The sequence below is a fragment of the Pan paniscus genome, chromosome 14 (genome assembly GCF_029289425.2).
Source record: "Pan paniscus chromosome 14, NHGRI_mPanPan1-v2.0_pri, whole genome shotgun sequence".
NCBI lineage: Eukaryota > Metazoa > Chordata > Mammalia > Primates > Hominidae > Pan > Pan paniscus.
The window spans coordinates 115,896,266-115,918,883 of record NC_073263.2 but is presented as its reverse complement, the minus strand read 5'-3'; the positions used below and the strand labels follow the sequence as shown (position 1 = coordinate 115,918,883).

The 22,618-nt window shown below is 47.4% G+C and overlaps 1 protein-coding gene and 2 long non-coding RNA genes across 17 annotated transcripts in view; all 3 read right to left on the bottom strand.

The window, feature by feature from the left end:
- Positions 1-108: 108 nt before the first annotated feature.
- LOC134728850 (uncharacterized) lies at positions 109-3,305 on the bottom strand. The gene is made up of 3 exons (XR_010109726.1): positions 2,663-3,305; positions 1,492-1,715; positions 109-490 (listed from the first exon to the last, which is right to left on the bottom strand). It is a non-coding gene; the product is annotated as an uncharacterized LOC134728850 (long non-coding RNA).
- Positions 3,306-3,975: 670 nt separating this feature from the next.
- LOC134728852 (uncharacterized) lies at positions 3,976-7,173 on the bottom strand. Its single transcript, XR_010109728.1, has 3 exons — positions 6,446-7,173; positions 5,673-5,896; positions 3,976-4,671 (listed from the first exon to the last, which is right to left on the bottom strand). It is a non-coding gene; the product is annotated as an uncharacterized LOC134728852 (long non-coding RNA).
- A 918-nt stretch (positions 7,174-8,091) lies between these two features.
- LOC129393681 (zinc-regulated GTPase metalloprotein activator 1A-like) overlaps positions 8,092-22,618 on the bottom strand; it is a 42,949-nt gene continuing 28,422 nt past the window's right edge. For 7 of the 15 annotated variants that reach the window (XR_010109708.1, XR_010109707.1, XR_010109709.1 and 4 more), the window contains one exon: positions 22,535-22,572. Coding sequence is in view for 12 of the 15 variants with exons in the window: in XM_063596008.1 (XP_063452078.1) it covers positions 22,554-22,572 (19 nt within the window). In the remaining 3 variants the exon portion in view is untranslated. Of the gene's footprint in view, positions 8,220-9,220; positions 9,445-17,686; positions 17,724-17,809; positions 18,743-19,144; positions 19,609-22,534; positions 22,573-22,618 lie in introns of those variants that run through there. The other 8 variants (XM_063596002.1, XM_063596003.1, XM_063596009.1 and 5 more) reach the window with 6 other exon arrangements.

Here is a 22,618-nt window from a genome sequence, read left to right as displayed (position 1 = left end):
GGGGGGAGGCACCCCCCGCGAGGCGGGGTCTCAGAGCCAGCCCCTCTTCCCCCACTGGCCCTTAGGACCCCCATCGCAGGGGGGGGAGGCACCCCCCGCGAGGCGGGGTCTCAGAGCCAGCCCCTCTTCCCCCACTGGCTCTTAGGACCCCCATCGCAGTGGGGGGAGGCACCCCCGCGAGGCGGGGACTGAGAGCCAGCCCCTCTTCCCCCGCTGGCTCTGAGGATCCTCCGTGGACTCACAGCCTCTTTACCATATTGTGAGTAATATCATCTCCCCCTCTGGAGATTAAGAACTCTTTCACAGACGGGTGTACACCCTCGGTGTACAGAGGGTGTACACCCGTCTGTATTGGGAGTAATATCATCCTCTTCCTCCCTGAATATGAAGAACAGTATCACAGGGGTGTTTCTACTCCCTGCGATATCGCGTGTCATATCCTCCTCTCCCACGTTGCAATTAGAAGGAATATCAGTGGGGGCGTGTCCACCTGTAGGGAAAAGAAAGAGAGATCAGACTGTCACTGTGTCCATGTAGAAAGGAAAGACATAAGAGACTCCATTTTGAAAAAGACCTGTCCTTTAAACAATTGCTTTGCTGAGATGTTGTTAATTTGTAGCTTTGCCCTAGCCGCTTGGCCCCAGCCACTTTGACCCAACCTGGAGCTCACAAAAACATGTGTTGTATAAAATCAAAGTTCAAGGGATGTAGGGCTGTGCAGGACGTGCCTTGTTAACGAAATGTTTACCAGCAGTATACTTGGTAAAAGTCATCGCCATTCTCTAGTCTCAATAAACCGGGGACACAATGCACTGTGGAAAGCCGCAGGGACCTCTGCCCTTGAAAGCAGGGTATGGTCCAAGCTCTCTCCCCATCTGATAGTCTGAAATATAGCCTCATGGGATGAGAAAGACCTGACTGTCCCCCAGCCCGACACCCGTAATGGGTCTGTGCTGAGGTGGATTAGTAAAAGAGGAAAGCCTCTTGCAGCTGAGATGGAGGAAGGCCACTGTCTCCTGCTTGCCCCTGGGAACTGAATGTCTCGGTGTAAAACCCGATTGTACATTCGTTCAACTCTGAGATAGGAGAAAAGCTGCCCTGTGGCGGGAGGCGAGACATGTTTGCAGTAACACTGCCTTGTTCTTCTTTACTCCACTGAGATGTTTGGGTGCAGAGAAACAAATCTGGCTTACGTGCACGTCCAGTCATAGTACCTTCCCTTGAACCTAATTATGACATAGATTCTTTTGCTCACATGCCTTCTGCTGACTCTCTCCTTATCATCACCCTGCTCTCCTACTACATTCCTTTCTGCTAAAATCATGAAAATCATAATCAATAACAACTGAGGGAACTCAGAGGCTGGTGCCGGTGCAGGTCCTTGGTGTGCTGAGCGCCGGTCCCCTGGACCCACTGTTGTATCTTTACACTTTCTCTCTGTGTCTTATTTCTTTTCTCAGTCTCTCGTCCCACCCAACTAGAAATACTCACAGGTGTGGAGGGGCAGTCCACCACTTCATCCACCTTCTGTCATATTGAAAGTAACATCATCTTCTTCCCTCCAGGATCGTGGGAATAATATCCCTGGGGGGTTTCCACTTTCTGCCATGTATGTAGTCATATCACCCCCTCCGCCGTGGAATATCATTAAGGAACATCTCACACGGGGCTGTATACTTCCTCCGATATTGGGAGTGACATCAACCTCTCGGTCTCTGAATATGAGGAAGAAAATCACAGGGCGGGTGTACACCTCGTGCTCTACGATGGGGAGTCATATCTGTCTGTTATGGGGAGTAATATCATCCTCTCCCTTTCAGGATACTAATAACAGTTTAACAGGCTGGGTGAACACAGCCTGCGATGCTGAAATTATCATCATCCTCTCCCCCTCTTCCTCCCCTGGCTCTTAGGATGCCCATGTCAGCGGAGCGAGCCACCCCCCGCGAGGCGGGGACTGAGCCAGCCCCTGTTCCCCCCCGGCTCTTAGGATCCGTATCGCGAGTGGGGGAGGCACCCCCCGCGCGGCGGGGACTGAGAGCCAGCCCCTCTTCCCCCCATGGCTCTTAGGACCCCCATCGCTGTGGGGGGGAGGCACCCCCCGCGCGGCGGGGACTGGGAGACAACCCCTCTTCCCTGCCTGGCTCTTAGGACCCCCATCGCAGGGTAGCAAGGCACGCCCCGCGAGGCGGGGACTGAGAGTCAGCCCTTCTTCCCCCCCCTGGCTCTTAGGAACCCCATCGCAGTGGGGGGATGCACCCCTGGCGAGGCGCGGACTTAGAGCCAGCCGCTCTTCCCCCCCTGGCTCTTGGGACCCCCATCGCAGGGGGGGAGGCACCCCCTCGTGGCGGGGACTGAGAGCCAGCCCCTCTTCCCTCCATTTCTCTTAGGACCCCCATCGCAGGGGGGGAGGCAACCCCCGCGAGGCGGGGACTGAGAGCCAGCCGCTCTTTCCCCCCTGGCTCTTAGGACCCCCATCGCAGGGAGGGGAGGCACCCCCCGCGAGGCGGTGACTGAGAGCCAGCCCTTCTTCCTCGCCCAACTCTGAGGATCCCCATCACACGGGGGAGGCACACCCCGTGAGGCGGGGACTGAGAGCCAGTCCCTCTTCCCCCACTGGCTTATGACCCCCATCGAGGATTCTAAGATCCTTAGGACTGACCTGGAGGGCTATGGGTATTAGGTGTCCAAGAAGAAAACTCAGATCTGCCGACGACCGCAGGTAGCTTACTTGGGATTTACTATTCGACAGGTGTCCGAAAGCAGCCCGGGATCCGAAAGAAAGCAGGTCATTTGCAATCTTCCGGAGCCTAAGGGCAGAAGGCTGGTGAGAGAATTCCTAGGAGCTGTGGGGTTTTGTAGACTGCGGAGCCCAACTTTGCAGTATTAGCCACGCCTTTGTATGACGTCACAAAGGGGGCGGGGACCGGCAACATTTGGAATGGGGATTCCAACAACAGCAAGTCTTTCATGACTTAAAGGAAAAACTTCTGAAAGCCCCAGCCCAGGGGCTAGCGGATCTCACAAAGCCTTTTCCACTGTATGCGTCAGAGAAAAGATGGCAGCTGGACTTTAAACCCAAACTGTGGGGCCCTGGCTGAGGCCGGTGGCCTACCTCTCTAAACAGCTAGACAGGGTTTCTAAAGGATGGCCCCCCTGTTTGAGGGCCTTGGCAGCAACTGCCCTGCTAGTACAAGAAGCAAATCAGCTGACTCTTGGGTAAAACCAGAACATAAAGGCCCCCCAAGCTGTGGTGACTGAAAGCCAGCCCCTCTTCCCCTCCTGGCTCTTAGGACCCCCATCGCAGGAAGGGGAGGCACTCCCCGCGAGGCGGGGACTGAGAGCCAGCCCCTCTTCCCCCACTGGCTCTTAGGACCCCCGTCGCAGGGGGAGGAGGCACCCCCAGCGAGGCGGGGTCTCAGAGCCAGCCCCTCTTCCCCCACTGGCCCTTAGGACCCCCATCGCAGTGGGGGGAGGCACCCCAGCGAGGCGTGGTCTCAGAGCCAGCCCCTCTTCCCCCACTGGCCTTTAGGACCCCCGTCGCTGGGAGAGGAGGCACCCCCCACGAGGCGGGGACTGAGAGCCAGCCCCTCTAAGCCTTCTGGCTCTTAGGACCCCCATCGCGGGGGGGGAGGCACCCCCCGCGAGGCGGGTACAGAGAGCCAGCCCCTCTTCTGCTCCTGGCTCTAAGGACCCCCAACACAGGGGGGGGAGGCACCCCCCGCGAGGCGGGTACAGAGAGCCAGCCCCTCTTCTGCTCCTGGCTCTAAGGACCCCCATCACAGGGGGGGGAGGCACCCCCCCGAGGCGGGTACAGAGAGCCAGCCCCTCTTCCCCCACTGGCCCTTAGGAACCCCATCGCAGGGGGGGGAGGCACCCCCCGCGAGGCGGGGTCTCAGAGCCAGCCCCTCTTCCCCCACTGGCCCTTAGGACCCCCATCGCAGGGGGGGAGGCACCCCCAGCGAGGCGGGGTCTCAGAGCCAGCCCCTCTTCCCCCACTGGCTCTTAGGATCCCCATCGAAGGGGGGGCAGGCACCCCCAGCGAGGCGGGGTCTCAGAGCCAGCCCCTCTTCCCCCACTGGCTCTTAGGAACCCCTTCGCAGGGGGGGGAGGCACCCCCCGCGAGGCGGGGTCTCAGAGCCAGCCCCTCTTCCCCCACTGGCTCTTAGGAACCCCATCGCGGGGGGGGAGGCACCCCCCGCGAGGCGGGGTCTCAGAGCCAGCCCCTCTTCCCCCACTGGCTCTTAGGAACCCCATCGCAGGGGGGGGAGGCACCCCCCGCGAGGCGGGGTCTCAGAGCCAGCCCCTCTTCCCCCACTGGCTCTTAGGACCCCCATCGCAGTGGGGGGAGGCACCCCCGCGAGGCGGGGACTGAGAGCCAGCCCCTCTTCCCCCGCTGGCTCTGAGGATCCTCCGTGGACTCACAGCCTCTTTACCATATTGTGACTAATATCATCTCCCCCTCTGGAGATTACGAACTCTTTCACAGACGGGTGTACACCCTCGGTGTACAGAGGGTGTACACCCGTCTGTATTGGGAGTAATATCATCCTCTTCCTCCCTGAATATGAAGAACAGTATCACAGGGGTGTTTCTACTCCCTGCGATATCGCGTCATATCCTCCTCTCCCACGTTGCAATTAGAAGGAATATCAGTGGGGGCGTGTCCACCTGTAGGGAAAAGAAAGAGAGATCAGACTGTCACTGTGTCCATGTAGAAAGGAAAGACCTAAGAGACTCCATTTTGAAAAAGACCTGTCCTTTAAACAATTGCTTTGCTGAGATGTTGTTAATTTGTAGCTTTGCCCTAGCCGCTTGGCCCCAGCCACTTTGACCCAACCTGGAGCTCACAAAAACATGTGTTGTATAAAATCAAAGTTCAAGGGATGCAGGGCTGTGCAGGACGTGCCTTGTTAACGAAATGTTTACCAGCAGTATACTTGGTAAAAGTCATCGCCATTCTCTAGTCTCAATAAACCGGGGACACAATGCACTGTGGAAAGCCGCAGGGACCTCTGCCCTTGAAAGCAGGGTATTGTCCAAGCTCTCTCCCCATCTGATAGTCTGAAATATAGCCTCATGGGATGAGAAAGACCTGACTGTCCCCCAGCCCGACACCCGTAATGGGTCTGTGCTGAGGTGGATTAGTAAAAGAGGAAAGCCTCTTGCAGCTGAGATGGAGGAAGGCCACTATCTCCTGCTTGCCCCTGGGAACTGAATGTCTCGGTGTAAAACCCGATTGTACATTCGTTCAACTCTGAGATACGAGAAAAGCTGCCCTGTGGCGGGAGGTGAGACATGTTTGCAGTAACACTGCCTTGTTCTTCTTTACTCCACTGAGATGTTTGGGTGCAGAGAAACAAATCTGGCTTACGTGCACGTCCAGTCATAGTACCTTCCCTTGAACCTAATTATGACATAGATTCTTTTGCTCACATGTCTTCTGCTGACTCTCTCCTTATCATCACCCTGCTCTCCTACTACATTCCTTTCTGCTAAAATAATGAGAATCATAATCAATAACAACTGAGGGAACTCAGAGGCTGGTGCCGGTGCAGGTCCTTGGTGTGCTGAGCGCCGGTCCCCTGGACCCACTGTTGTATCTTTACACTTTCTCTCTGTGTCTTATTTCTTTTCTCAGTCTCTCGTCCCACCCAACTAGAAATACTCACAGGTGTGGAGGGGCAGTCCACCACTTCATCCACCTTCTGTCATATTGAAAGTAACATCATCTTCTTCCCTCCAGGATCGTGGGAATAATATCCCTGGGGGGTTTCCACTTTCTGCCATGTATGTAGTCATATCACCCCCTCCGCCGTGGAATATCATTAAGGAACATCTCACACGGGGCTGTATACTTCCTCCGATATTGGGAGTGACATCAACCTCTCGGTCTCTGAATATGAGGAAGAAAATCACAGGGCGGGTGTACACCTCGTGCTCTACGATGGGGAGTCATATCTGTCTGTTATGGGGAGTAATATCATCCTCTCCCTTTCAGGATACTAATAACAGTTTAACAGGCTGGGTGAACACAGCCTGCGATGCTGAAATTATCATCATCCTCTCCCCCTCTTCCTCCCCTGGCTCTTAGGATGCCCATCTCAGCGGAGCGAGCCACCCCCCGCGAGGCGGGGACTGAGCCAGCCCCTGTTCCCCCCCTGGCTCTTAGGATCCGTATCGCGAGTGGGGGAGGCAACCCCCGCGAGGCGGGGACTGAGAGCCAGCCGCTCTTTCCCCCCTGGCTCTTAGGACCCCCATCGCAGGGAGGGGAGGCACCCCCCGCGAGGCGGTGACTGAGAGCCAGCCCTTCTTCCTCGCCCAACTCTGAGGATCCCCATCACACGGGGGAGGCACACCCCGTGAGGCGGGGACTGAGAGCCAGTCCCTCTTCCCCCACTGGCTTATGACCCCCATCGAGGATTCTAAGATCCTTAGGACTGACCTGGAGGGCTGTGGGTATTAGGTGTCCAAGAAGAAAACTCAGATCTGCCGACGACCGCAGGTAGCTTACTTGGGATTTACTATTCGACAGGTGTCCGAAAGCAGCCCGGGATCCGAAAGAAAGCAGGTCATTTGCAATCTTCCGGAGCCTAAGGGCAGAAGGCTGGTGAGAGAATTCCTAGGAGCTGTGGGGTTTTGTAGACTGCGGAGCCCAACTTTGCGGTATTAGCCACGCCTTTGTATGACGTCACAAAGGGGGCGGGGACCGGCAACATTTGGAATGGGGATTCCAACAACAGCAAGTCTTTCATGACTTAAAGGAAAAACTTCTGAAAGCCCCAGCCCAGGGGCTAGCGGATCTCACAAAGCCTTTTCCACTGTATGCGTCAGAGAAAAGATGGCAGCTGGACTTTAAACCCAAACTGTGGGGCCCTGGCTGAGGCCGGTGGCCTACCTCTCTAAACAGCTAGACAGGGTTTCTAAAGGATGGCCCCCCTGTTTGAGGGCCTTGGCAGCAACTGCCCTGCTAGTACAAGAAGCAAATCAGCTGACTCTTGGGTAAAACCAGAACATAAAGGCCCCCCAAGCTGTGGTGACTGAAAGCCAGCCCCTCTTCCCCTCCTGGCTCTTAGGACCCCCATCGCAGGAAGGGGAGGCACTCCCCGCGAGGCGGGGACTGAGAGCCAGCCCCTCTTCCCCCACTGGCTCTTAGGACCCCCGTCGCAGGGGGAGGAGGCACCCCCAGCGAGGCGGGGTCTCAGAGCCAGCCCCTCTTCCCCCACTGGCCCTTAGGACCCCCATCGCAGTGGGGGTAGGCACCCCAGCGAGGCGTGGTCTCAGAGCCAGCCCCTCTTTCCCCACTGGCCTTTAGGACCCCCGTCGCAGGGAGAGGAGGCACCCCCCACGAGGCGGGGACTGAGAGCCAGCCCCTCTAAGCCTTCTGGCTCTTAGGACCCCCATCGCGGGGGGGGAGGCACCCCCCACGAGGCGGGTACAGAGAGCCAGCCCCTCTTCTGCTCCTGGCTCTAAGGACCCCCATCACAGGGGGGGGAGGCACCCCCCGCGAGGCGGGTACAGAGAGCCAGCCCCTCTTCCCCCACTGGCCCTTAGGAACCCCATCGCAGGGGGGGGAGGCACCCCCCGCGAGGCGGGGTCTCAGAGCCAGCCCCTCTTCCCCCACTGGCCCTTAGGACCCCCATCGCAGGGGGGGAGGCACCCCCCGCGAGGCGGGGTCTCAGAGCCAGCCCCTCTTCCCCCACTGGCTCTTAGGACCCCCATCGAAGGGGGGGCAGGCACCCCCAGCGAGGCGGGGTCTCAGAGCCAGCCCCTCTTCCCCCACTGGCTCTTAGGAACCCCTTCGCAGGGGGGGGAGGCACCCCCCGCGAGGCGGGGTCTCAGAGCCAGCCCCTCTTCCCCCACTGGCTCTTAGGAACCCCATCGCAGGGGGGGGAGGCACCCCCCGCGAGGCGGGGTCTCAGAGCCAGCCCCTCTTCCCCCGCTGGCTCTGAGGATCCTCCGTGGACTCACAGCCTCTTTACCATATTGTGACTAATATCATCTCCCCCTCTGGAGATTACGAACTCTTTCACAGACGGGTGTACACCCTCGGTGTATAGAGGGTGTACACCCGTCTGTATTGGGAGTAATATCATCCTCTTCCTCCCTGAATATGAAGAACAGTATCACAGGGGTGTTTCTACTCCCTGCGATATCGCGTGTCATATCCTCCTCTCCCACGTTGCAATTAGAAGGAATATCAGTGGGGGCATGTCCACCTGTAGGGAAAAGAAAGAGAGATCAGACTGTCACTGTGTCCATGTAGAAAGGAAAGACCTAAGAGACTCCATTTTGAAAAAGACCTGTCCTTTAAACAATTGCTTTGCTGAGATGTTGTTAATTTGTAGCTTTGCCCTAGCCGCTTGGCCCCAGCCACTTTGACCCAACCTGGAGCTCACAAAAACATGTGTTGTATAAAATCAAAGTTCAAGGGATGCAGGGCTGTGCAGGACGTGCCTTGTTAACGAAATGTTTACCAGCAGTATACTTGGTAAAAGTCATCGCCATTCTCTAGTCTCAATAAACCGGGGACACAATGCACTGTGGAAAGCCGCAGGGACCTCTGCCCTTGAAAGCAGGGTATTGTCCAAGCTCTCTCCCCATCTGATAGTCTGAAATATAGCCTCATGGGATGAGAAAGACCTGACTGTCCCCCAGCCCGACACCCGTAATGGGTCTGTGCTGAGGTGGATTAGTAAAAGAGGAAAGCCTCTTGCAGCTGAGATGGAGGAAGGCCACTATCTCCTGCTTGCCCCTGGGAACTGAATGTCTCGGTGTAAAACCCGATTGTACATTCGTTCAACTCTGAGATACGAGAAAAGCTGCCCTGTGGCGGGAGGCGAGACATGTTTGCAGTAACACTGCCTTGTTCTTCTTTACTCCACTGAGATGTTTGGGTGGAGAGAAACAAATCTGGCTTACGTGCACGTCCAGTCATAGTACCTTCCCTTGAACCTAATTATGACATAGATTCTTTTGCTCACATGTCTTCTGCTGACTCTCTCCTTATCATCACCCTGCTCTCCTACTACATTCCTTTCTGCTAAAATAATGAGAATCATAATCAATAACAACTGAGGGAACTCAGAGGCTGGTGCCGGTGCAGGTCCTTGGTGTGCTGAGCGCCGGTCCCCTGGACCCACTGTTGTATCTTTACACTTTCTCTCTGTGTCTTATTTCTTTTCTCAGTCTCTCGTCCCACCCAACTAGAAATACTCACAGGTGTGGAGGGGCAGTCCACCACTTCATCCACCTTCTGTCATATTGAAAGTAACATCATCTTCTTCCCTCCAGGATCGTGGGAATAATATCCCTGGGGGGTTTCCACTTTCTGCCATGTATGTAGTCATATCACCCCCTCCGCCGTGGAATATCATTAAGGAACATCTCACACGGGGCTGTATACTTCCTCCGATATTGGGAGTGACATCAACCTCTCGGTCTCTGAATATGAGGAAGAAAATCACAGGGCGGGTGTACACCTCGTGCTCTACGATGGGGAGTCATATCTGTCTGTTATGGGGAGTAATATCATCCTCTCCCTTTCAGGATACTAATAACAGTTTAACAGGCTGGGTGAACACAGCCTGCGATGCTGAAATTATTATCATCCTCTCCCCCTCTTCCTCCCCTGTCTCTTAGGATGCCCATGTCAGCGGAGCGAGCCACCCCCCGCGAGGCGGGGACTGAGCCAGCCCCTGTTCCCCCCCTGGCTCTTAGGATCCGTATCGCGAGGTGGGGAGGCACTCCCCGCGAGGCGGGGACTGAGAGCCAGCCCCTCTTCCCCCACTGGCTCTTAGGACCCCCATCGCAAGTGGGGGAGGCACCCCCCGCGAGGTGTTGACTGAGAGCCTGCTCCTCTTCCCCTCCTGGCTCTTAGGACACTCATCACAGGAAGGAGAGGCACGCCCAGCGAGGTGGGGACTGAGAGCCAGCCCCTCTTCCCCAGCTGGCTCTTAGGATCCCCATCGCAGGGGGTGAAGCACCCCCCGCGGGGCAGGGACTGAGAGTCAGCCCTTTTTCCCCCCCTGGCTCTTAGGAACCCCATCGCAGTGGGGGATGCACCCCTCGTGAGACGTGGACTTAGAACCAGCTGCTCTTCCCCCCCTGGCTCTTGGGCCCCCCCTCGCAGGGGGAGCGGCACCCTAGTTGAAATAGAATTAGTTTTTAAGGGCATGGCTAAGGCAAAATTAGAAATATATATATATCAGGCTGGGTGTGGTGGCCTACACATGTAATCCCAGCACTTTGGGAGGCTGAGGCATGAGGATCACTTGAGCCGAGGAGTTTGAGACCAGCCTAGGCAACATAGCAAGACCCCACGCTTACAGAAAATTTAAAAAAAAATTAGTCAGGCATGGTGACACATGCCTGTGGTCCCGGCTTCTTGGGAGGCTGAGATGGGAGGATCACTTGAGCCCAGGAGGTTGAGGCTGCAGTAAGCCATGTTTGTGCCACTGCACTCCAGCCTGAGTGACAGAGAACCCCATCTCAACAAAATAAATAAATAAAAAGAAAAGAAATATATATAGGAATGGGAATTAGAACTCTCAAGTATAGAGCCACCCACTATGCCTACCCTTAAGCAAAACTGCCCCACCAATTCAAAATACCCAGAGACATGTCCATTTTCATGATCTTCTATGGACATATACGAGACTTATGAAATATTCATTGCAGCATTATTTGCAATAGCCAAGCTGTGAGAACAAGTTAAATGTCCACTAACAGAAAAAGGGATAAAGCAAATGTGGTATATGTAGAAAATGGAATATTATTCAGACTTAAAAAGGAAACCTTGCCATATGCAAAAACATGGATGAACCTTGATGACTTTATGCTACGTGAAATAAACTAGTCACAGAAAGACAAATAATGCATGATTCCACTTGTGTCAGGTAATTAAAATAGTCAACCCCACAGAAAGAGTGTAGAATGGTGGATGCCAGGGGCTATGAAGACAGGGAAATGGGAAGCTGCTATTCAAGGGGTATAAAGCTTCAGTTATAAAGAGTGAAACGTTCCAGAGATCTGCTGCACATCCTCATGCCTATAGTTAGCAATACCGTATTGTACACTTAAAAAATTGTTAAGAGGGTAGATCTCATGTTAGATGTTCTTACTACAATAAAAAAAGAAAAAGATACTGATGCACAAGAATAACTAAATTTTCTTCCCTCCCTTACCAAAAAGATTCCCCACAGGAGAAGGCAGAAAACTAATCCATTATTAAAGTGAAGAGAGGAGAGAGGAGCCAAGATGGCTAAATAGGAACAGCTCCAGTCTACAGCTCCCAGCGTGCGAGACACAGAAGACAGGCGATTTCTCCATTTCCATCTGAGGTACCGGGTTCATCTCACTAGGGAGTGCCAGACAGTGGGCGCAGGTCAGTGGGTGCGTGCACCATCCACGAGCTGAAGCAGGGCGAGGCATTGCCTCCCATGGGAAGCGCAGGGGGTCAGGAAGTTCCCTTTCCTAGTCAAAGAAAGGGGTGACAGAGGGCACCTGGAAGATCGGGTCACTCCCACCCGAATACTGTGCTTTTCCGACGGGCTTAAAAAATGGCGCACCAGGAGATTGTGTCCCACACCTGGCTCGGAGGGTCCCACGCCCACGGAGTCTCGCTGATTGCTAGCACAGCAGTCTGAGATCAAACTGCAAGGCGGCAGCGAGGCTGGGGGACGGGCGTCCGCCATTGCCCAGGCTTGCTTAGGTAAACAAAGCAGCCAGGAAGCTCCAACTGGGTGGAGCCCACCACAGCTCAAGGAAGCGTGCCTGCCTTTATAGGCTCCACCTCTGGGGGCAGGGCACAGACACACAAAAAGACAGTAGTAACCTCTGCAGACTTAAGTGTCCGTGTCTGACAGCTTTGAAGAGAGCAGTGGTTCTCCCAGCACGCAGCTGGAGATCTGAGAACGGGCAGACTGCCTCCTCAAGTGGGTCCCTGACCCCTGACCCCCGAGCAGCCTAACTGGGAGGCACCCCCTAGCAGAGGCAGGCTGACACCTCACACGGCCGGGTACTCAAACAGACCTGCAGCTGAAGGTCCTGTTAGAAGGAAAACTAACAAACAGAAAGGACATCCACACCAAAAACCCATCTGTACATCACCATCATCAAAGACCAAAAGTAGATAAAAACCACAAAGATGGGGAAAAAACAGAGCAGAAAAACTGGAAACTAAAAAGCAGAGCGCCTCTCCTCCTCCAAAGGAACGCAGCTCCTCACCAGCAACGGAACAAAGCTGGATGGAGAATGACTTTGATGAGCTGAGAGAAGAAGGCTTCAGACGATCAAATTACTCCGAGCTACGGGAGGACATTCAAACCAAAGGCAAAGAAGTTGAAAACTTCGAAAAAAATTTAGAAGAATGTATAACTAGAATAACCAATACAGAGAAGTGCTTAAAAGAGCTGATGGAGCTGAAAACAAAGGCTCGAGAACTACGTGAAGAATGCAGAAGCCTCAGGAGCCGATGCGATCAACTGGAAGAAAGGGTATCAGCGATGGAAGATGAAATGAATGAAATGAAGCAAGAAGGGAAGTTTAGAGAAAAAAAGAATAAAAAGAAACAAACAAAGCCTCCAAGAAATATGGGACTATGTGAAAAGACCAAATCTACGTCTGATTGGTGTACCTGAAAGTGACGGGGAGAATGGAACCAAGTTGGAAAACACTCTGCAGGATATTATCCAGGAGAACTTCCCCAATCTAGAAAGGTAGGCCAACATTCAGATTCAGGAAATACAGAGAATGCCACAAAGATACTCCTCGAGAAGAGCAACTCCAAGACACATAATTGTCAGATTCACCAAAGTTGAAATGAAGGAAAAAATGTTAAGGGCAGCCAGAGAGAAAGGTCGGGTTACCCTCAAAGGGAAGCCCATCAGACTAACAGTGGATCTCTCGGCAGAAACTCTACAAGCCAGAAGAGAGTGGGGGCCAATATTCAACATTCTTAAAGAGAAGAATTTTCAACCCAGAATTTCATATCCAGCCAAACTAAGCTTCATAAGTGAAGGAGAAATAAAATACTTTACAGACAAGCAAATGCTGAGAGATTTTGTCACCACCAGGCCTGCCCTAAAAGAGCTCCTGAAGGAAGTGCTAAACATGGAAAGGAACAACCGGTACCAGCCGCTGCAAAATCATGCCAAAATGTAAAGACCATTGAGACTAGGAAGAAACTGCCTCAACTAACGAGCAAAATAACCAGCTAACATCATAATGACAGGATCAAATTCACACATAACGATATTAACTTTAAATATAAATGGACTAAATGCTCCAATTAAAAGACACAGACTGGCAAATTGGATAAAGACTCAAGACCCATCAGTGTGCTGTATTCAGGAAACCCATCTCACGTGCAGAGACACACATAGGCTCAAAATAAAGGGATGGAGGAAAATCTACCAGGCAAATGGAAAACAAAAAAAAGGCAGGGGTTGCAATCCTAGTCTCTGATAAAACAGACTTTCAACCAACAAAGATCAAAGGAGACAAAGAAGGCCATTACATAATGGTAAAGGGATCAATTCAACAAGAAGAGCTAACTATCCTAAATATATATGCACCCAATACAGGAGCACCCAGATTCATAAAGCAAGTCCTTAGTGACCTACAAAGAGACTTAGACTCCCACACAATAATAATGGGAGACTTTAACACCCCACTGTCAACATTAGACAGATCAATGAGACAGAAAGTCAACAAGGATACCCAGGAATTCAACTCAGCTCTGCACCAAGCAGACCTATTAGACATCTACAGAACTCTCCACCCCAAATCAACAGAATATACATTCTTTTCAGCACCACACCACACCTATTCCAAAATTGACCACATACTTGGAAGTAAAGCTCTCCTCAGCAAATGTAAAAGAACAGAAATTATAACAAACTATCTCTCAGACCACAGTACAATCAAACTAGAACTCAGGATTAAGAATCTCACTCAAAACCGCTCAACTACATGGAAACTGAACAACCTGCTCCTGAATGACTACTGGGTACATAACGAAATGAAGGCAGAAATAAAGATGTTCTTTGAAACCAACAAGAACAAAGACACAACATACCAGAATCTCTGGGACGCATTCAAAGCAGTGTGTAGAGGGAAATTTATAGCACTAAATGCCCACAAGAGAAAGCAGGAAAGGTCCAAAATTGACACCCTAACATCACAATTAAAAGAACTAGAAAAGCAAGAGCAAACACATTCAAAAGCTAGCAGAAGGCAAGAAATAACTAAAATCAGAGCAGAACTGAAGGAAATAGAGACACAAAAAACCCTTCAAAAAATTAATGAATCCAGGAGCTGGTTTTTTGAAAGGATCAACAAAATTGATAGACCGCTAGCAAGACTAATAAAGAAAAAAAGAGAGAAGAATCAAATAGACGCAATAAAAAATGATAAAGGGGATATCACCACCGATCCCACAGAAATACAAACTACCATCAGAGAATACTAAAAACACCTCTACGCAAATAAACTAGAAAATCTAGAAGAAATGGATAAATTCCTTGACACATACACCCTCCAAAGACTAAACCAGGAAGAAGTTGAATCTCTGAATAGACCAATAACAAGATCTGAAATTGTGGCAATAATCAATAGCTTACCAACCAAAAAGAGTCCAGGACCAGATAGATTCACAGCCGAATTCTACCAGAGGTACAAGGAGGAACTGGTACCATTCCTTCTGAAACTATTCCAATCAATAGAAAAAGAGGGAATCCTCCCTAACTCATTTGATGAGGCCAGCATCATCCTGATACCAAAGCCGGGCAGAGACACAACCAAAAAAGAGAATTTTAGACCAATGTCCTTGATGAACATTGATGCAAAAATCCTCAATAAAATACTGGCAAACCGAATCCAGCAGCACATCAAAAAGCTTATCCACCATGATCAAGTGGGCTTCATCCCTGGGATGCAAGGCTGGTTCAATATATGCAAGTCAATACATGTAATCCAGCATATAAACAGAACCAAAGACAAAAACCACATGATTATCTCAATAGATGCAGAAAAGGCCTTTGACAAAATTCAACAACCCATCATGCTAAAAACTCTCAATAAATTAGGTATTGATGGGACGTATTTCAAAATAATAAGAGCTATCTATGACAAACCCACAGCCAATATCATACTGAATGGGCAAAAACTGGAAGCATTCCCTTTGAAAATGGGCACAAGACAGGGATGCCCTCTCTCACCACTCCTATTCAACATAGTGTTGGAAGTTCTGGCCAGGGCAATTAGGGAGGAGAAGGAAATAAAGGGTATTCAATTAGGAAAAGAAGAAGTCAAATTGTCCCTGTTTGCAGACAATATGATTGTATATCTAGAAAACCCCATCGTCTCAGCCCAAAATCTCCTTAAGCTGATAAGCAACTTCAGCAAAGTCTCAGGATACAATATCAATGTACAAAAATCACAAGCATTCTTATACACCAACAACAGACAAACAGAGAGCCAAATCATGAGTGAACTCCCATTCACAACTGCTTCAAAGAGAATAAAATACCTAGGAATCCAACTTACAAGGGATGTGAAGGACCTCTTCAAGGAGAACTACAAACCACTGCTCAAGGAAATAAAAGAGGATACAAACAAATGGAAGAACATTCCATGCTCATAGGTAGGAAGAATCAATATCCTGAAAATGGCCATACTACCCAAGGTAATTTACAGATTCAATGCCATCCCCATCAAGCTACCAATGACTTTCTTCACAGAATTGGAAAAAACTACTTTAAAGTTCATATGGAACCAAAAAAGAGCCCACATCGCCAAGTCAATCCTAAGCCAAAAGAACAAAGCTGGAGGCATCACACTAGCTGACTTCAAACTATACTACAAGGCTACAGTAACCAAAACAGCATGGTACTGGTACCAAAACAGAGATATAGATCAATGGAACAGAACAGAGCCCTCAGAAATAACGCCACATATCTACAACTATCTGATCTTTGACAAACCTGAGAAAAACAAGCAGTGGGGAAAGTATTCCCTATTTAACAAATGGTGCTGGGAAAACTGGCTAGCCATATGTAGAAAGCTGAAACTGGATCCCTTCCTTACACCTTATACAAAAATCAATTCAAGATGGATTAAAGACTTAAACGTTCGACCTAAAACCATAAAAACCCTAGAAGAAAACCTAGGCATCACCATTCAGGACATAGGCATGGGCAAGGACTTCATGTCTAAAACACCAAAAGCAATGGCAACAAAAGCCAAAATTGACAGATGGGATCTAATTAAACTAAACCGCTTCTGCACAGCAAAAGAAACTACCATCAGAGTGAACAGGCAACCTACAAAATGGGAGACAATTTTCGCAACCTACTCATCTGACAAAGGGCTAATATCCAGAATCTACAATGAACTCAAACAAATTTACAAGAAAAAAACAAACAACCCCATCAAAAAGTGGGCGAAGGACATGAACAGACACTTCTCAAAAGAAGACATTTATGCAGCCAAAAAACACATGAAAAAATGCTCACCATCACTGGCCATCAGAGAAATGCAAATCAAAACCACAGTGAGATACTATCTCACACCAGTTAGAATGGCAATCATTAAAAAGTCAGGAAACAACAGGTGCTGGAGAGGATGTGGAGAAATAGGAACACTTTTACACTGTTGGCAGGACTGTAAACTAGTTCAACCATTGTGGAAATCAGTGTGGCGATTCCTCAGGGATCTAGAACTAGAAATACCATTTGACCCAGCCATCCTATTACTGGGTATATACCCTAAAGGACTATAAATCATGCTGCTATAAAGACACATGCACACGTATGTTTATTGCGGCATTATTCACAATAGCAAAGACTTGGAACCAACCCAAATGTCCAACAATGATAGACTGGATTAAGAAAATGTGGCACATATACACCATGGAATACTATGTAGCCATAAAAAAGGATGAGTTCATGTCCTTTGTAGGGACATGGATGAAATTGGAGATCATCATTCTCAGTAAACTATTGCAAGAACAAAAAACCAAACACTGCATATTCTCACTCATAGGTGGGAATTGAACAATGAGAACACATGGACACAGGAAGGGGAACATCACACTCTGGGGACTGTTATGGGTTGGGTGGGGGGGGAGGGATAGCATTGGGAGATATAACTAATGCTAGATGACGAGTTAGTGGGTGCAGCGCACCAGCATGGCACACGTATACATATGTAACTAACCTGCACAATGTGCACATGTACCCTAAAACTTAAAGTATAATAATAATAAATAAATAAATTTTTTAAAAACTCAAGAAAAAATAAAAAATAAAAAAATAAAGTGAAGAGAGTTATTTGTGTGAAAATGCTAAGCTAAAATTTTCTATGTATTTCATGCATTTTCTCATAGAAAGAGTATTAGACATAGTGTTTGGTGTAGAAGTGTTAACGATTAGCCTCTAAAGTTAACTATCATTTACACTATAATTTCTACAGGAAAATGCAATATGATTTCCAAACAACCAATTAGTAAAACTTCCAAGAATATACCTCATTAAGAATGGTCTTGTATGCCAAAGGAATGGCAGGAAGCTTAAATCATGGATGCAATTGTGCGAATCATTCCTGTTAACTATGGGGAAAAAAGGTACATAACAATAAAAGTAACCAAATTATACAAAACATACCTTATTCCAGAGAGATTATCAAAGGCATGAAGATCTAATACATTAGAGAGATCAACTCTAAAAGGAAGAAAACTAACGTGAGCAGTTGGAAATTCTGTGAAATACATCCAATTAATCAAGAAAAAAAAACTCTGACTCTTAAAAAATTTTACACATAAAATTCATAGAAGTGGGCAAATGGTGTAACATTTGAATCACAGTTGAATCAAGATTGAAAATTATTTGGTTATTACTTCAATGAATTAGGTTTTTTTTAAACTTTCAATTATCTTTTCAATCCTGAAATTTATGAGCTTTTCAAATACATTTTTATAGCTAAAAAATCAGCTAAAGAACAGAAACTTTTCCAAGCAGCTTATTACTCAAAAGATGAAACAAAAGAAACGACAAATAGAATTAACAAATAGGTACATTCCAGATACCTCTGCAATTTTTGTATTTCTTTTATACCCCCTCCCTTGATATAACATGTAATATAAAAATGAGGAGTCAAATAACCAATGTACAAAATATTAAGTTACTCTAGGACCCTGATCTTCACGTGATTTGATTTCATTCATTCAGAATGGGGCTGCATGTAGAAAGAAAATTCCCACCATCCGAATAGACATTATTTCTCTTATAATTATTTAATGATAATTAAACTCATTTAATTGAATCCAATGATTCAAATCAGGTGAGAATAAATAACATATCACAATTAGCATTAGGTTTGGTTTAAATATAAAAAAGCAAATTTATAAAGACTGGTGATTGAGTTATAATTTTAACATAAGCCCAGAAAACCACAGAGGACAGGCCTGGCGCGGTGGCTCATGCCTGCAATCCCAGTACTTTGGGAGGCCGAGGCGGGCGGATCACAAGGTCAAGATCAAGACCATCCTGGCCATGGACAACGTGGTGAAACCCTGTCTCTACCAAAAATACAAAAATTAGCTGGGTGTGGTGGCACGCACCTGTAGTCCCAGCTACTCGGGAGGCTGCAGCAGGAGAATCATTTGAACCCAGGAAGTGGAGGTTGCAGTGAGCCGAGATTGCACCACTGCACTCCAGCCTGGCACAGAGTGAGACTCCGCCTCAAAAGGAAAAAAAAAAAAAAAGAACAGCAGAGGACAGTGATTTCTCATAATCAAAGCTAAGGTGAAGAAATATTTAAAGAAAATGACAAATGTATAATTTCAAATTTAGATTCCAGAAGCTTGCCAAACATTTCTTAAATTTTCTTACAAGGAAAAAAAAATCATTGGTCAGATTCAAGATTTTTTTTCTTTAATGCACAAACATAAGAAAAAACATCTCCTTTATCTTAGGACTGACCAACTGTGCCTGCTTTCTTTATTCTCAACAGTCTATCACATACTCGCACTCGTGACAACAATACTGTGTTAGATTACGAATGCTTGTCTTGGCAAAAGAGAGACAAATTCCCATCTTATTACTCCAAAGTTCTATGTTAGTAGACTATAACAGCAACTCAAATTCTGGGCATTTTAGATGTACAGAATTAGAAAAATGATCAAGCAAAGAAGCAAATGTTCTATGAAGAAATTTTTGAATATCAGTTTACACTAAAAGGCCAAAGTCTAATATTAAACATATTTCCTTTTTCACCCCCCACCCCTCCCCCCACTACTGAGCATATTTATATTGACAGGTCACAAACAAGGGGCATGGGGGCTCCACTTTGGGAGGCCAAGGTGGGCGGATCACTTTGAGGCCAGGAGTTTGACACCAACCTGACCAATGTGGCGAAACCGTCTCTACTAAAAATACAAAAATTAGCTGGGTGTGGTGGTGCACACCTGTAATCCCAGCTACTTGGAGGGTGAAGCAGGAGAATCGCTTGAACCCAGGAGGCAGAGGTTTCAGTGAGCCGAGATCGCACCACCGCACTCCAACTTGGGGGACAGAGTGAGATTCTGTCTCAAACCAGAGTGAGATTCTGTCTCAAAAAGATAAAAATAAATAAATATAAAAATAAAAATAAACCAAATGAATGAAGTTTCCCTCCAAGTTTGTCATCTTCATCTTAGGAAATAGCTTAAAGTTTAATAAAGTTTACACATGCCAATTTTGTGAATATCAAATTCAACAGTTTGGAAACACAAGCTTCTAAATAAACTGTTTCACTGTGACAGTGTCCTTGAGAATACATGTCATCCAGAGGTAATTCTGCTTTATACTCAGATTCTTTCCATACTTCCAAAAAAGGATCAATATTAGACCTGTACAACAAATTACACTCTTTTAGAGAAAATAATAAAATATCCAAGTCTCTCACCAAATTTTCAAAAAAGAGGAAAAGTGTAAGCTTCCAGATGAAAGTTTCTATAGCTTTCCCCAAATTTAGTACCACCATGAAAAAGAAATTCTTCACTCATTCAAGGCATACGACTAGAAAACTAATTTCCATGGCATCAAATTAATTTCCTCCTTTGGAGATAAAACCATGAGATCTTTTCCAAAGCATTAAAATCGCCAAGAAAAAAAAAAAGGAAAAAAAAGACCATTACCAGCATTTTAAAACTGAGTAAGAGAATGAAGTAAACAAAAAAGGGAAAGAAAAAGCTTCAAAAGTTCATTTTTCTCCTCATTTCTTGAACTCTCTATTCCAGAAGTACCTAATGTTTTTCTTAAAAGAGAGGCTTTCAATTTTTCCCTAGGTCTAAAGGCTGCTTTAAGTAGCCTAAGACCAAAGACAGGAGAGTGAAAACGAAGAGGGTTTTGGCTCTCCAAGGTGGGGGTAGAATTGCAGCTATTGCTTAGGGATATTTTCCAGTGGTCATCTCTTCAAACTCCAGTGAGTCTCACAAACAGGGTGCACCAGCCAATCCAAGTATCCAGTATCTACAATGCAAACTGTAGATACTATCCAAATTGACAGTAGATAGCTCAGTAAATAGCTAGGCAAACTGCAATGATAGCTCAGTCTTGAACTCTGGAAATAAATTTCCAAAAGCCTTCCCCAGTGGCACTTCAAACTCAAAAACGTTTACAAAACTAATCACATTTTCCAAACCTGCTTCCACCACTACCCGACCTGTTGCTCCTCCTTCCTGTATTTCCTATACCTCGGAGATTAGCCTCACATTGAATCTACCTCCCAAGAGTCATGTTGCTTTTAAAATCCTTCACTAACTCCTTGCTCCCTACAGAAGAAAATCCAAACTATGTATCATGGCATTCAAGACCCTTTGTGGTAAGTTCTCTATCTCTTCAGTCATACCACTTTTTCTGTGCTACATAATACCAAGTTTTCTAGCCATTCTAAAATATTCAAAGGTCCCTGGAATACAAAATCTTCCTTATACCTGGAAAGTTATCCCTACCCTACTCCATCTGTAAAAGCCTTATTCATTCTTTAAGACTCAGGTCAATGACTGCCTTCTCGGTCAATATTTTCCTGACTCTTTTTCAAGAAAAGTTGAGCAATCATTCCCTCTATTTTCCTATTATTATAGAACTCTGTGCTTTTAAAATTCTTGAATTAATATTAATATCTATTATGTTGCCTTTTTGTTTGTTTGCTTCTGTTTCCCCCCAATGACTGATCTCCTTAAAGGCAGAGTTTTTGCCTTATCCATTGCTTATATAGTCCTTAAAAAGCTATGAAATGCATAGCAGGCAGTTTGTCAAATTAATTTAACTTATTATTGACCAGCTGTGTTTTGGTTTTCCTCTGTTCAGTCCACTTACATTTCTAAAAATTAAGAAAAAGTCTAGAGAAGATTAAAATGACACATCTTCTAACCTTTTACTCCTACTTCTGAAATCTATGTGGTTCACTAGTACTTCCATTTGCTACTAAATCAACTTAAGTCTTACCACTAAGACGATGCTACACACTATTCCTTTTCCTTACTCTTAACTACTCAAGGTGAGCCTTTTTCTACACATGCTTATAGCAGTTTATTGTCAGTACTTGTCGGCTACAAAATGGTAAAAAAATTTTAAAAAACAAAAAATAAAACAAAACTTCTATAAGAGTGACTTTGACTATTTTGTTAACCAAATCTCTGGTTTTTTTGTTTGTTTTTTTTTTTTTTTTTGAGACAGAGTCTCACTCTGTCACCCAGGCTGGAGTGCCGTGGTGCAATCTCAGCTCACTGCAAGCTCCGCCTCCCGGGTTCACGCCATTCTCCTGCCTCAGCCTCCTGAGTAGCTGGGACTACAGGCGCCCACCAACAGGCTCAGCTGATTTTTTGTATTTTTAGTAGAGACGGGGTTTCACAGTGTTAGCCAGGATGGTCTCCATCTCCTGACCTCGTGATCCGCCCACCTTGGCCTCCCAAAGTGCTGGGATTACAGGCGTGAGCCACCGCGCCCAGCCCAAATCTCCAGTTTCTAAACTGGTAAGCTCAAGTTGCTATGCCTCAAGGAATTTGAGAGAATATTTAATGTAAGATTCAGGACCCAATAGTAAGAATTCTACTCAGGACATCTGATCTTCATTGAAAAGGATTCTAATCCAACTTCAGTCCTCATGGCAAGGAAGTACTCTTTCAGAAAGTCCCTAGATTCTCAGATGCATTGGCAAGCACCATACACGGAAGAACTCACAGAAGATTTTAGTCACTAGTCCCTAGATTCTCAGATGCATTGGCAAGCACCATACACTGAAGAACTCACAGAAGATTTTAGTCACTAGTCCCTAGATTCTCAGATGCATTGGCAAGCACCATACACGGAAGGATTCACAGAAGATTTTAGTCACTAGTCCCTAGATTCTCAGATGCATTGGCAAGCACCATACACGGAAGAACTCACAGAAGATTTTAGTCACTAGTCCCTAGATTCTCAGATGCATTGGCAAGCACCATACACGGAAGAACTCACAGAAGATTTTAGTCACTTGCTCACTCATCCACTTGAAGTAAGAAAAATCAATCACTGCATGTTTATTGTTCTATAATAAAGCAAATGTTAGAAATAAAAGTTAGAAATGTCAAACA